Source organism: Syngnathus acus, chromosome 16 (genome assembly GCF_901709675.1).
Source record: "Syngnathus acus chromosome 16, fSynAcu1.2, whole genome shotgun sequence".
NCBI lineage: Eukaryota > Metazoa > Chordata > Actinopteri > Syngnathiformes > Syngnathidae > Syngnathus > Syngnathus acus.
The window spans coordinates 1,023,097-1,037,057 of record NC_051101.1 but is presented as its reverse complement, the minus strand read 5'-3'; the positions used below and the strand labels follow the sequence as shown (position 1 = coordinate 1,037,057).

Sequence of the window (13,961 nt, the reverse complement as noted above, 5' to 3'; positions counted from 1 at the left end):
ATCTAATTAAGTGGACGGATGATTTTCTTTCTGTGCCTTTTTGTCGTGTAAATCAGTGATTGACAGGTGTCCAGTCAATATGATGTGGTTCACTTACGCTAAATAGCCAATCATAGCATTGACAGTCCCTGAAAATGTGTCCTATCCATTCGTGCCGTGCAGGTTAGCTAGCTAACAACAGTGCGGCGGAGTCAAGAGAAGCAAATGCTAAGTGAGCTCATCCCTTATCATGGCGAAACGAACAAACAGCGACGCATCCACTCGCCAAGCCAAAGTAAATAAGAGATGCGGCGGTTTTTGAAGATGGAATGGCTGTCGGAGTGTGTGCAAATAAAAGAACAAAGGGTGGAACTTGGTGTGACTTTTTCGAGTGAGAAAGGTCTACTATGCAAAACATGCAGTGAAGACAAAGTGGCAGGCGAGTTTACGGAGGGAAAAATATGGACTGAATGGAAATTTGGCTACCTCAAGCGTCACATTCAGCAGAAATGTCATTTGAAAGCTGTTGAAATTGTACAAAGACTCAAGATGGGACAGGTGATCGGTACATTATTGCGAGAGAGCGCAAAAGACAGACAGAAAAGGAACGAGCTGTCACACAAAACAAAATCCGACCCCGAGCAAGTTAAAGTTCTCATTGACAATATTTCATTTATTTATTTATTTATTAATTAATCAATCAATCTGGTGTTGCACACAGTGGTCCACAGAGTGCACAGGGAGCTTGTGTGTTTGCACAGACATTTGAAAACTTAGAGGGAACATTGATCAGAACTGCTACCTCAGTAGAAACATTTAAGACAGGATTAAAAGCACATTTTTATACTATGGCCTTTAATTAACTTGTGTTGGCCGATTCGGCTGCAGTTTGTGTTCTCTGTCCTGCCTCCCCAGCCGGGGAGCGGGTTAGGTGACACCTAAACTGAAAATGGCTGTCTGGATTTCATGTCGACCAATCAGGATGAGGGATCTGGGGCGGATTACCACCCTCGCAGACAATGCCATGACAATTGAGGGCACCTTCCTATAGCTCTTCACTGAAATGGACATCTACTTTTTCTTTGAATTGTTTTACATTGTGTGTTAAATGTGCCCTCTCTGCATCCATTGCAGCCTGGTCATCCTGGAAGGGGGATCCTCCCATCTGTGGTCTCTTCTCAAAGTTTCTCAATTTTCCCCCCAGTTGGTTTATTTTTTCCTTGCCCTCCTGGGAGTTAAGATCAGGGGATGTTGAGAATAATTGTCAATTTTGCACATGTGAAGCCCTTTGAGACTTGTCTGTGATTAAGGGCTATATAAATAAACTTGACTTGACTTAAAGGACATATGGAAAATCAACTTTTTTTGCTTTTAAAATAATTTTCTTATGTATTTGGAGTCTCCGGGAGTGTAGAAAAGTGTACTCTATCACTCCAGGTGCTGCAGAGATACTTTTATGATCTGTTTGGGGGGCTATTTTCTACTCAAGTCAGATTTCTGCGTTTTCTATGACTTTTTTTTATTATCTATTACCAGGGTGACCAGACATCCTCTTTTCCCCAGACATGTCCTACTTTTCAGCCCCAAAAATCTGCCTGGGGGGAATTTCAAAAACTGTCCTGGATTTTGTTCGACTGCCTCACATGTACAATACATTGTCAATAGAATTGCCACTCTGTTCCATTTCACTCTATTCCAGGTTACTCTGTAATGATTTGCAAATAAGTCATGCCCTTCTCCTCAAATCTAGCCACCTTGCTGATTGTGTGTATGTGTATGTGTGTGTGTGTGTGTGTGTGTGTGTGCATGTGCGTGTGTGCGCATGAGGAGGAAGTAGGCGAGTGCTTGCCAGTGAGTGGAGATGCCGAAATGAAAACGCACCTTTACTTTATTTGTATGCGTTTTTTATTATAAATTTATTATTTATTTATGTATCTATCTAAAGGCCCGTAAAAATATTGTCTGACATGTAACCGGTCCGTGGCACAAAAAACGTTGGGAACCGCTGATATAGACCACAACTAAATGAGTAAAATGTAAAACAGTAGAATTTATTAGTGTGATACATGGCTTTTCACGCTGACAGTTTGACCCTGGAACAGATACATTCCATTTGCATTCATTGCCATGGGAAAATTCTTCATTGCGCTCCGATAAAATCCTCAAAATGCCTTTGAAACGAGTCAGAGGGGTGAAAAGCGTCCAAATGAGGAAACACGGGCGCACCGCTAACCTGGCACTTGGCTCCGAGCCCGTCACCCATAAGTGGATCCACGTACGAGGCAATGTGTCGAGCCGCCTGCCTGCCGGCCGTTCTTTCTGCACGTGTGCATGTTCTCGTCAAGGTCGTGCCGCCTACCTGCATGACCCGGAGCAGGCGAGGCTTCTCGAAGTGGAACTCGATGTCCACGGCGGGCTTGGCCAGAACGTCTCTGTTCCAGCCCAGGTAGTCGTAGCCGGGCCACACCCGCAGCTCCTTGCTCTCCGTGAAGTCGTCTCCTCCCAGGACGCCGTCGCACAGCTGACCCAGGCCGCCAAACTGCACCCTGCGCCCACATTCAAACGCAAATTTGTTGACAAACAGGGAGAAGCTAGCAATGGTTGAGAAGATACGCTCAGAAAGAATCATGACTTGGTGTTCCACTCCGATTTGAGGGCTTTTCTTGACCAGATGTTTGACGCAATGTTCAGTTTGTCAAAAAATAAAACAATTTTCTTTGCCCATTTTGTAAATTCGCATTTCTGGGGAATCTCGTCTGTGTTGAAAACCCAATTGGAAATCTTTCAGTTTTCTTTCAAGGCAATACGGCACGGTCCGGCACGGTCCGGCACGGTCCGGCACGGCCCGGCCGTACGAACACGACAAGGTTACCCCACCTCTGCTGCCTGCCATCTGCGCAAGAACCCGTCTGGATCGCATCAAAAGGTGTTGGCTTACTCATAAGCAAAACATTTTGGGCCCATTGAGCGAGCGAGCGTGACCCCGACGCGGCCTATCTGGCGGCTTGCCAAAACATTCTGGGCAGTAAAGGTGCCTCCGAGTCCCTCGGCAGCCATAACAACACGGGTGGGTGCTGCGTTGAGCCTGGTCCTACTTACCCTTGCTCGGCGCTGCCGTCGTAGGTGGAGTCGTTCAGGTAGACAGGCGAGCCTGACAGATTCATCACGTGGCCCACAGGAGCTGTATAAGCCTTCAGCCCGTCTACGAGAGGAGACAACCATTGAGGAATGAGTCCGTACATGGCGCGTAGGCACGAGGCAAACAAAGCAACGGCTCCGTTACTCACTCCCCACCGCAGACTACCAAAGTCACTCAAACCGAGCCGAGCGGCGTAAAAACGACCATATTCAGATGACAAATCAAGCTCATCTCCAACCAATTCGGCAGCCAACTTTAATGAGGCGGCGGCAAGACAGCGCCGATCCGGGGCGGCAAGACAGAGTGATGAACAATGAACGAGAGACGCAAGCGGCGAGCGCTCGTAAATACGGCGGGTGGCGGAGAACAACACTATTCATCAGAGGGCGGACACTTAAGCAAGTTTTGCGCAATCAGGTCACATGACAGCCACTCACTCACCGGCCCACACGCAGCCGTAGAGTTCCACTCGAAGGCAGACGCTCATGACCCTGTCAGCCAGCGGGTAGAAGCGTACCATGCGGGCCACAATGGGCGGGCCCAGGTCCTTCAGAACCACATCATAGGTGTTGTCGTTCCCGGACACCACCTTGGAGGAATGACGTTGGGCATAATTGATGGAAAGGCCTTCAAATTGTCTTTCAAATGCATCTTACTTCCTGGCCCCAGCGGTCCTTCCAGGTGATCCATTTCACACCATCCCGAGAGTAGCGCAGGCGATAACTGCGGGCAAACTCCTGGCCGTGCCCGTCGGCGTGGCGACCCTGTGTGCCCACCAGGGCCAGGAAGTGGAGCTTGCGAAGGTCCACCTGCATTAAGGAGACAGCTTAGCTACGGCGCTAGCTTATGATTTAAATCAACTAATTGACATGCAGAGCTCAGCTTCTTTTAACATCTACAAATGTCCTGCTCATCCATTTTTTCCAAAAATCAACCGCGGTCCACAAGTTTGCCCGTGCCCGCTAGTCAATGGATATGAAAAGGTCGAACACTACTTTAGATGCTCAGAGAGCAGCAGTCTCCTCTCGAATAATTAAGATTAAAAGATTAAAGTCCCAATGATCGTCACACACACACCTGGGTGTGGTGAAATTTGTCCTCTGCATTTAACCCATCCCCGTGTGATTTTAATCCATCCCCTGGGGGAGAGGGGAGCAGTGAGCAGCAGCCATGCCGCGCTCGGGAATCAGTTGGTGATCTAACCCCCCAATTCCAACCCTTAATGCTGAGTGCCAAGCAGGGAGGCAATGGGTCCCATTTTTATAGTCTTTGGTATGACCCGGCCGGGGTTTGAACCCACAACCTTCCAGTCTCAGGGCGGACACTCTACCACTAGGCCACTGAGCTAATACGGACATGCTTGAGTGCATATTTTTCCAGAAAGTCATGTTCACATTGGATTCCAGACGTTGGAGCCAACAACCTCCGAGGTAACGTGACTTGCGCTCAGAAATCCAAGCGAGCCGGAGGCGTGGCGCTAACCTGAAGGTATTCCGATCCATCGGGGAAGACAGCGCCCGCGGGGCACCAAGCTCCATCCCCTTCTCCGCTGCTCAACCTGAAGATGCACACGGGTCTCATTTACATTGGCTGACACACGGCCAGATGGAACCAAAATGCTTGACCTGGCGTTTAGCAGAAAAAAGAGCGGCAGATAGATTTGGCAGCAAGGAGACGCCCACGTGTAAATCGACAACCGTGTCTGCAAACGCGCTCAAGCTGGGGAAAGGTAAAAATGTACGGCACATACGAAGAAGAGGAAATGATTCGAGCTGTACTCTGTGACACGCACGCACAGAGCGGCAAAGCGCCTCAACTCTTGAGACGTCACGCTGAGAGTACTGCTGCTCGCTCATGCGGCAGAAAAAAGACGGATGAGATCGCGCCCTTCCGAGGGAAAGATGAGCAGGGCAGGCCAAGGTTGCATTGCAACATCGTATCGCCATGCAGCCACCATCCTTTTGAAAAATATTCAGGCCAAAGAAGAACTCGATATTTTGAAATCAGCATCACACAATGAAAAACATACGACGCGCGTGCGTGCGTGTGTGTGGTATTAAATTGTCATAATGAAATTTGTTAGATTTTTCACTTTTGGACAGCGATGAGAAAATAATAATGTGCTTCTATGTACAACTCTAAAATGTGTTTCTGATGTGGGGTACGGTGGGGAGACTAAACTATCTTTCAGAGTTTCCTCCCTATTTCAGCTTTCCAAGTTGGCAAGTGTGCATGCGATACATTTTGTCCAAGTTTTACTGCTTCCTATCCAGAGGTCATTATTGAGGCCCACCCTTCACTTTTCTTGGAGCTGCACTGCTGCAATCAGGTAATCATCTCTGCATCAATCACCCCCCCGCCCCCTGCTTGCTTCAACAATTCCTGCCGTGCTGTTAGCACCGATCCCTCCTCACTTGTTTGCTTTGCCGAGCGTTCGTCTCGCCGTCCGTCTGTCTTGCCCCCCCACCCCCTGTGCGTCTCCTGGAGGCTACTAATCATTTGCACATGGTGGGACTCTGTGGCGAACGCACGCACGCCCGGCCGCCCACCCACGTGCTGGCTGGCTACGGCTGGTACGCGTGCATCTTAGCGCCTCGCCAAGCCCAACCTGCTCTCGCCGCATTTTTCTGCCAGACAGATGAATCGCTCCTGTCATTAAATAACACGCCTGCCATCATCTTCCAACAAATTGCTTTGAGGTCCTATTTCATTGCAAGACATTGGTTGGAAGAAAAACATCTGAGGGATGCTGAGCAGTCTTGCCAATTAATGAAGCGGAACGTTTTAAAGCACGTCGGGTGGCCGGAAAAGTGACTGAAGGTTGTTAAAGTGTGCCAAAAGGTGCTTTGTGCTTGAAAGACAAGCGAAAGGGCTCAACTCACGCAAGAAAATGGCAGCAAGAATGATGAGTGGAAGGCTCAACTCACGGACCTGGCATGCTTGGCTTCGGTGGAGTCTGACCAGGAGCTGGAGGCGCTGATGTCGGTGTCCAGGATGCTGCCGTCCTCCATCCCCAGGGCGTAACGGCACTGAGCGGCTGCCGACGGTGAAGGCCAACGGGATCAAAAAGGAAAACAGGAAAAGGCAGAGAACCGTCGTGAGCCACGTCACAAACGCCATCTCGCCTTCCCGAGCATCATCGGTCACGGCGCATCGTTGGGGAAACTTTGGTGCCGCGTTGCATGAGACTTCCCAACCCTGCAACTGTTTAGAATGTTATCTCGTGTAAATAAGTGATGAATACTATTTGCACTCATTGCAACACTTAATTGTTGGATGGGTTATATTTGTAAAAGACCACAGCCTCACACTGCACAAACGCAGCTGGCAAATGTGGGTTATCTGTGACAGTCCCAGTCAAGGTGGCACCGGGAACAAAAGGAGCCACAGAAACCTCACCATCTCGCAGCAGACATTATCAAACGATTTGGATTGAATGAGAGATCACTAAGAGCGGCAGGGGGAGGCTCTGGTCAGATGGCGATAAAGTCCAGAAGGGACAGGAAGGGGGAGCCGAGCGGGAGGGGGCGCTGTCAGTTAAACGTTAAAAAGCCCGTTGGGGGGGTGGGGGCTGTGCACGATCCGCAGGCACACTCGCGAAATCATCCTCGGCACGTGGACACTCGACAACGCTTTCAACTTGACACATTTGACATCTTCCACTTCATTTCGTCAAACTAACATTTGACAAACACATTCTGGTCAAGTGGTGGGTGTGACCCATCAAAGTTGCTTTGAGGGTAAAAGTTTGGTTCATTTCGTCTACTTTCCGCTTGTAAATGGGAAAGCATTGCACTGCCATATCATGAATTGGTGTGAAACAATTGCTGCCATTTGCAACAAAAGCGCAGGTGGAGTTGCAGCTTGTGTTTGCTGCCGCAGTCAGATATTAAACCCGGTGCTCCTGCTACACCGAGTTGTCCCCCCCCCCCCAACACACGCACCCCTTTGTCTCCTCACGGCGAGAGAACAATTTCACTCTACCGTTCCACTCGAGCGACTGACAGGCAGCAAGAGAACTTTCAGCGGAGCCTGTTGATAGCAGAATGCCAAGACTCACTCAACTGACAATGTGAGGAGAAAACGGGAAGGAAGCAAGTAAGGAAGGAAGCAATGAAGCGAGGAAGCAAAGTGTCCCGTGTGAGAGCTTTAATGACTAAAGAGTTTAGCGCAGTCCACTATAACGTTAGGTAGCAAGTTTAGCTAGCAAGGCTAACCTCAACGCTTACCCAAATCCATCTCATTTCCGACTCAAGTTTGCGACACCTTATTGGCTAGACTTTTCGCCGCTCCACAAAATGTTATGGTGGTAGTGGAAAAGGTCTCCGTATATTAGCCAATTGAAAGACGAGATGCCAAAAACCGCCACGGCTAATCAACTCTTTAAATCTCAGTGCGTCAAATAATCAATGGCTTGAACACTAGAGCTAACTAACGAGGGCGGACAGGACATCTTATTTTCACAAAAAGGGGCCACATTCAAAAGGCGGTGATGGTGTTACTGTTTTGGTTAATAGGCTATGCAGCTCAGAGGATACTTTTTGGAAAAAGTTCACAGTTTCTTCTGTGGGTGGTCTACCTGCATTGAAGTGCCACTCGTGCTCTTCTGCTGAAGACACCGGCGCCAGCACCAGCGCCAGCACCAGCAGGCGGGTGACCTCAGCGCAAGGAGTCAGCTGCCCGGCTGGCCTTGCCATGACCGCAGCAGTGCGCATACTGCTTACCTGTGCGCCGACACACTGCTGGCCTCAGGCATTCCTGCAAACCAGAGGAAGAAACATCAGAAACAAATCTTTGGCTACGGTTCAAGTGGTGCCACGGCAGAAACCTGAAACCTGCCGTAGTCAAAAGTGAGTTTCTCGCAGTAGCTCCAAGATGTCTTGTTTGTAAAACTTAGCAAAGCAAACCAAGAGTGAGCGAGCACAAAAGTGCCAAAATCCACTTTGAGGCGCTAATTTGTTTCTTGGTCTGGGTAGCGGCCTGCCGGGCAACAATCAAGCATAACTCTGGCAGTTAGTAACGACGCTACAATTAGCACCACATTCACTCTATGGGCACTTGAGAAGGTCATCGTTTTGCCAAATTGCTCATCTCATACTGGCTTGGACACGTTTAAGCAAATTAGCTTTGGAAAGATTGAAAAACAAAGATCCGCTGGTACTGAATGGAGCATCTGATATGCCTTTAACAGGAAGTAAAAACACATCCAAAACATGGCTCGCTCTCACTTGCAATCCCCAAACATGCAAGGTTGCCAAACTGACATGACAGCTGACCGCTCTCATTTTTTCCTGTGCGAGAAGGAGGGAAGACGGCAAGTGCGAGTCTGAAGAGGGAACGACAGCTGGGAGCGAAAGAGAAGGCCGGCCTCAACTCCAACAGCTGACGCGCAGCCGTAGTGGCAACGGGCGGCCTCCAGACTTGAACTTGTGCTCCATGATTTACACGCGGGCATGTGGCACACGCATGATGACGACACTTCTGCTCATTCTTCATTGGCGGAGATTAGCATTAACGTTCAAGATGATTTGCGCTGCGGAAGACAAGAAACTTTGAAGGGCTGCGTTGTGGTTAGCGTGTCTGTCGTGTGACTCACACTTCCAAGTTTGAATCTCACATTTTGCCTTTCTCCCACATCTAAACGGTATCAGTAAAAGTACTACAAGGCGATTCTCATCAGATGGATTTGCGCAAGATTCTCATCCCGAAAGCAGGAAATGGAAGAAAGGAAGCCGTGACGACTGTGTCGGGCGGCCGCTGACTTATGGCCTTGGAGAGACAAACGTGTGGGAGCAAAGAGGGGAGCAAGGCCGTCACGCTGGCTGCAGCTGTCCTGCAAAAGGGATAGCCGCTTGGGAGTGCGGCTGCGCTAAAAGCCGAGAAGCTCCACTGATCGGGTGTTGCTCGTCATCGGCTAACGGGCTTCTTCTCAATGTATCCCGACAGACACAGATCGGGGAGGGGACGACATGACAAACACGGAGAGAAAGCGCATAAAGCCCAGCGGGACAAATGTTTTGCCGAGCAGGAACAAAAGTGTCCGTGTTTTGCTGGCAAAGACGAGCGGCTGCCAGCAGCTGCAGTTAGCGTAGCGCTCAGCCTGTCGGAAGAATTCGGCCAGCCAACGCGCTCTGACGCTTTTTCTCTGCTAATGCGGGCCGCTCGCTGTGCCCGCAAAGGAAAAAAGTGCCCTTCGGATGCGCCTTTTATGACGATGAGATGAGCAGCAAAAGCACTGGCGGCTGTCTTGTAGAGCAACTTGGAACGGCATCAACAGCAGACGCAAAGAGGAGAAGGCTGGGATTGCACATCATACAACAAATACTAAATCACAAACATGATTTTGAAAACTGTGCCCAAGAGTCAAAAGTTGAAGGGCATCTGCATCACATTAAAAGCAGCCGCCAACTTAGCATCAATGTGTCGGGCCAGTGCGCTCATGTTCTGGCCGCCGTTGTCCGGCAGGATGCAAAGCAAAGCTGAGGGCCAACTTGCTGCGACTGCTTAGCATTGCTCATCAATCTGTGCACTGTTCGTCAATGCAAGCAAGTGCAAGTCACCGCATTGGTATTTTGCGCTACATTGAGTTGTCCGAGTTCCTCAACAGCGTCACGACTGAGAAGCACGACAATGGAACACTTAAAGCGTGTCAGCTCAAAGAAAATACAAAAAGGAAAGAGAGTGGACAAGGTGGTGAATCAGGGGGTAGAAGAAAGCATATTCGGGGGACATTTCCTGCAATAATTTGGGAGTCGTTAAAGCAGCATTAAGGCCCCTCTGAGCACACAAGCAGCTTAATTATTGCACAAATTCACTAAGTCCAAGAGAGGGTGGCAAGAAGAGTTGGAGTTTGCAAACAATGACGACTTGCAGTGGGGGGCTGACTGATGAGCACGGCTCGGGCTTCATCAGCGCCAGTCACCTACGCTACAAAGTGAAAGAAAACATGGCCCACCAAGGCTCAACTTGTTGTCAGGAGACTCGAGCCGGTCGGCAAGTTTAGACTGGAAGCGTTTTGGTTCTCTCGCACGCAAGTCAAGTCGGGACGTGCCGAGCGCGAGCAGAGCCTCTTCACTCTCGCTCGTTTTGTCGTGAATGAGAGGGGCGGCGGCTCACTTTGCCCGCCGCCTTGGTGCTTTGGTTACAGCGCTGGCGTCGTTCGTTCAATGATCGCATACTGTACAAGGTGTGACGCGGCGGCGCTCGACGGTTCTTGAATAGTTGCCATGGCAACAGTTTTACCCAGGCCAAAAGAGGCTTCTGTTGTGGACGCCATTTGTTTGTGAGCAAATGCGACGACATACCGGCATCGGTGCTCCGTGTTGCTTTGTCTCATTCGACCTTTTCGTGTTTTAATTTGCTCCTGCCTCGACGGGGAGGGGCTGTGACCTTTGCTTCCAGCCATTAATGAGAAAAGCGTCAGCGCTAAAACTCCTAATGAGGCGTGGGCAAACAACGCCAGTTTGCTGTCAAGTGCACTCTGGCACCAATATATTGTTCTCTTAGGAGCATCGTGCATTCTAATTGGAATGCAAGGTTGCCTTTAATTGCAGGCACCGACACACTCTTCACCTGTGAGTGAGCCATGTTCAAAAGACAACATTTCAGAAATCAAAGAGCCAACACCAGTATACATCCCAGACCTTAACTGGCAACATAGAGAGTCCCAAGTAGCCAAATTCTTGTCAAATGCAAATGGTGTGGCACAAGACTTAACTATAGGAATGGGTCAAAATAGCAGTTTGCAGGTATTAATGGCCTTCCTTTGTTTCACAGAAAGGCAACGAAATTTGCTCGTAAAAAACAAAAGCGTGCGATCGTTGCCAGAACACCTCAATCGCAGTTCCCCTTTTGGAAAGAGACTTCAATTATGCAGCTCATGACAAGCCCTTCATGCTTATGTGCCCCCCCCCTGGCAGTTGAGAGCAAAAGGTAGCACCCCTTGTTCAACTTTGATGCCGGGCACAACTTTGCTCCACGATTCTACTATTCGGCAGCATTGCCAGGAGACTTTGGTGATTGATGCCCGGGTGACAAGGCCCCGAGCGAGCGAGCAGCCCACGTGGACGCGTGAGGTCTTGAGTCGATGAGCAAGTAAAAAAAGAACCAGCTCAAGTTGCAACCTTTTTTTTTTTTCTTTTCTGTAAAGTAACGCCGGCGGTCCCTTGAGTACATTCCCGACCGTCAGCCAGTCAATCTCACGCTTCTCAAGCTCGCTTACTCAAAAGCAATTGATGTTCAGATAATAGAAAATCAAACAAAGAAGGAACTGATTGGGCGTGTTCCAGGAGTTGTTTTTTATCTGGAGAGATTGGATATGGGCCATTCGACTATTTTGATGGCAGTGCCTCCATCTCGATCCGGCAGCCCAGACCAGAAGATTGTGTTGGGCCACCAATCTCGTGTTTCGTCCCCCAGGACTGAAATGTGGTGCAATTGGAAAAAAAGTGTGCAGGGCGTTCGTCTCATTATCGGGCGTCCATCTGAAAGTCTCAATTCTCAGACTCAATCCTTGAACTGACGGAGGCTTTGTGACTGGCAGAGCATGACATCATCTTCCTCATATCAAATTTCATATGCAGGCCCGGGGAGGAGGGGGGCGCCTTTCTCTTCTGCGGCGTGCCAAAATGTGATAGGAGATAAATGACAAATTCTTTCAAGTCAAGCTCCGAAGCCAAAATAAAACCTTTGCCCAGCACACACACACACGCAAGCGGCGTCGACGCTATCTCATCACGGCGTCCCGTGACGGGACATGAAACAATGGAAGATCACAGAAAAAGGATTATTTGCTCTGCTTGTTCAATTTTGCGGTTAAATAAAGGAGACGTGTCATGTAATCACTGCACTAATTGCGTTGACTTCAACGGCCTCCTTTCAAGCCCGTTGGTGCTCTGCTTTGGACATTCCAATCTGCTTCGATCTTTCAAAACATCAACGACGCATTGGACTGTGAAATGAGGAATTCATGTTTCTGCTGTGGCAAAGCTTTCTTATGACAATCATTTGTGTCTCATGAGAATTATTTTTATGTGTGTGTGTGTGGTGGGGGGGGGGGGGGCATGTCATGTACAAGGCTGTCAACGGACAGCAGCAATATGTTTGAAATATAAATAACACCAAAACAAAAAAAACAGAACAAAGTCCTTCCCATTTTAACCAAAACATATGAATAACATCACAGCACACATATTCTCCAGCTGTTTCACGTCTTGGCCGGACGGCACGAACACATAAACGGCGATTACACGGAGGGGGACATAGGTGAAATTAGCAGCCAAAAGGTCATTAAACAAGCCAGCATTCCATTTGCCCAAGAAAAAATGAAATTGCTCCAAAAAGCTCATAAAGCTAAAAAGGCCTTCTTGGACCCAGCAACGCATCTTCTGCTTTGAGGTGAACGCAACAAATTGCAGCTCGCTTCTCTTTTGCCTTCAATGCAACACATCGGTGCAGTGTGTGCAAAATTCCATCTGAGATTGCTCTGTGCAAATCCAATTTCGGTTTTGTTGCTCATTTGAAACGTTTGCACGCGGGGCCTCATGTTGCGTTTGTGTCCGCTTGCCCTGAAACAAAAGCACATGCGCCAGATGATGTCATCTAAGGTCACACGAGCTAGTGCGAGCGTGACATGGGTGGTGACCCCCAAGCACCGACCACAAAGCCGTTGCTGGGAAAGAATGGCTTTTGTTTGAATTTGTTTTAGTCAAGGAGGTGCCATGTAAAGAAAGGGGGAGGAATGCGGCTCTGAAAAGGCTAAGACCCAACCAAACATTCTTTCACAAAAGACACTTTTCACTAGTCCAGAAGTCAGCGGTGCAGTCTTTACACAGAAATCCCACCCGAGGAAATTGTGGTTGAAATCAATAAACACAGGTTCATAAATTTTTAGTGGATAGCAAGAGTTCTGCAGAGACCAAAACAAGCCACGCTCTCCACTGTAGGACTTATCAGTATTCAGGTTTGTGCTTCATCTGTCACATTAACGGGGTCGGCACAGTTGTCATCTAAAAATTTAATCAAAGTTGTTGGGGATCCAATATTCAACTTTTTGCTTCAGCTGTCACTCAGCAGAGTGAACTATCAAGAACAATTAGGGTATGGTGGCCGTGAAGGGACTAAAGTGCAAACAGTCTCTCAAATTGGCATTTGTTTTTCAACTGCCAAAGTCGAGTGAATAAAACGTAGTACGCAATCTTGTGGATTCTGAGTAACCAAAAAATAAGGTCCTCAATATAAAACTTGACATGTTCATTTGAGTCACTTGACAAGCAAGCAAGTAAGCAAGCAAACAGTCCACCTTCCTTTGCACACATGCGTTTTGGTAGCTTGAAAGTATGCAGTAAATCCAGGACGTGATGCAGACTGTCAGGGAAATTCCAGATCCACGGCTGCTAATATTTGGGCGCAACGTTACACCTTGGTCGGCCGACATGCGCCCGGCAGGAGGGCTCCGTCAGCGTGGCGGCAGTCCAGAACCGCTTCACGACGAGACTGACGGACGCCAAGCCACACATGAACACAAGCACACGCTAGAAGCCGCAAATAGGATAGAAATGGAAAAGGAAAACTACCTTCAACACCGCAACCGCTATTTTCGGACAGCGCCCTCAAACTTTTTAGTCACTCCGTCTCGTTACTGTCTGGAAGCGTCCACACAAACCTCCTCCAAACTCTGACTCCAAAGTCGGCGAGTGGTGTTGCTTTGTGCACTTGCACTCGTCACAAGGCAACAAAATGTGTCCAATAAATACGGTGAAGGAGAAGCCAAACTGAGACGCCAAACTGAGAGTCCGTCAGTGAATGCGAGCTCCGCGGTAGTGGCAAGGCAGCCGGACCGCAG

General features: G+C 48.8%; 1 protein-coding gene across 5 annotated transcripts in view; it reads right to left on the bottom strand.

The window, feature by feature from the left end:
• The window catches only part of ddr1 (discoidin domain receptor tyrosine kinase 1), a 22,157-nt gene extending 8,196 nt beyond the window's left edge, over window positions 1-13,961 (bottom strand). For 3 of the 5 annotated variants that reach the window (XM_037274895.1, XM_037274898.1, XM_037274899.1), the window contains exons 1-8: window positions 13,693-13,961; window positions 7,698-7,876; window positions 6,050-6,155; window positions 4,601-4,676; window positions 3,775-3,927; window positions 3,560-3,707; window positions 3,079-3,181; window positions 2,339-2,525 (exon numbers count right to left, since the gene is read on the bottom strand). In XM_037274895.1, the coding sequence (XP_037130790.1) occupies window positions 2,339-2,525; window positions 3,079-3,181; window positions 3,560-3,707; window positions 3,775-3,927; window positions 4,601-4,676; window positions 6,050-6,155; window positions 7,698-7,833 (909 nt within the window). In that variant the 5' untranslated portion in view covers window positions 7,834-7,876; window positions 13,693-13,961. Of the gene's footprint in view, window positions 1-2,338; window positions 2,526-3,078; window positions 3,182-3,559; window positions 3,708-3,774; window positions 3,928-4,600; window positions 4,677-6,049; window positions 6,156-7,697; window positions 7,877-7,946; window positions 8,012-13,692 lie in introns of those variants that run through there. The other 2 variants (XM_037274896.1, XM_037274897.1) reach the window with 2 other exon arrangements.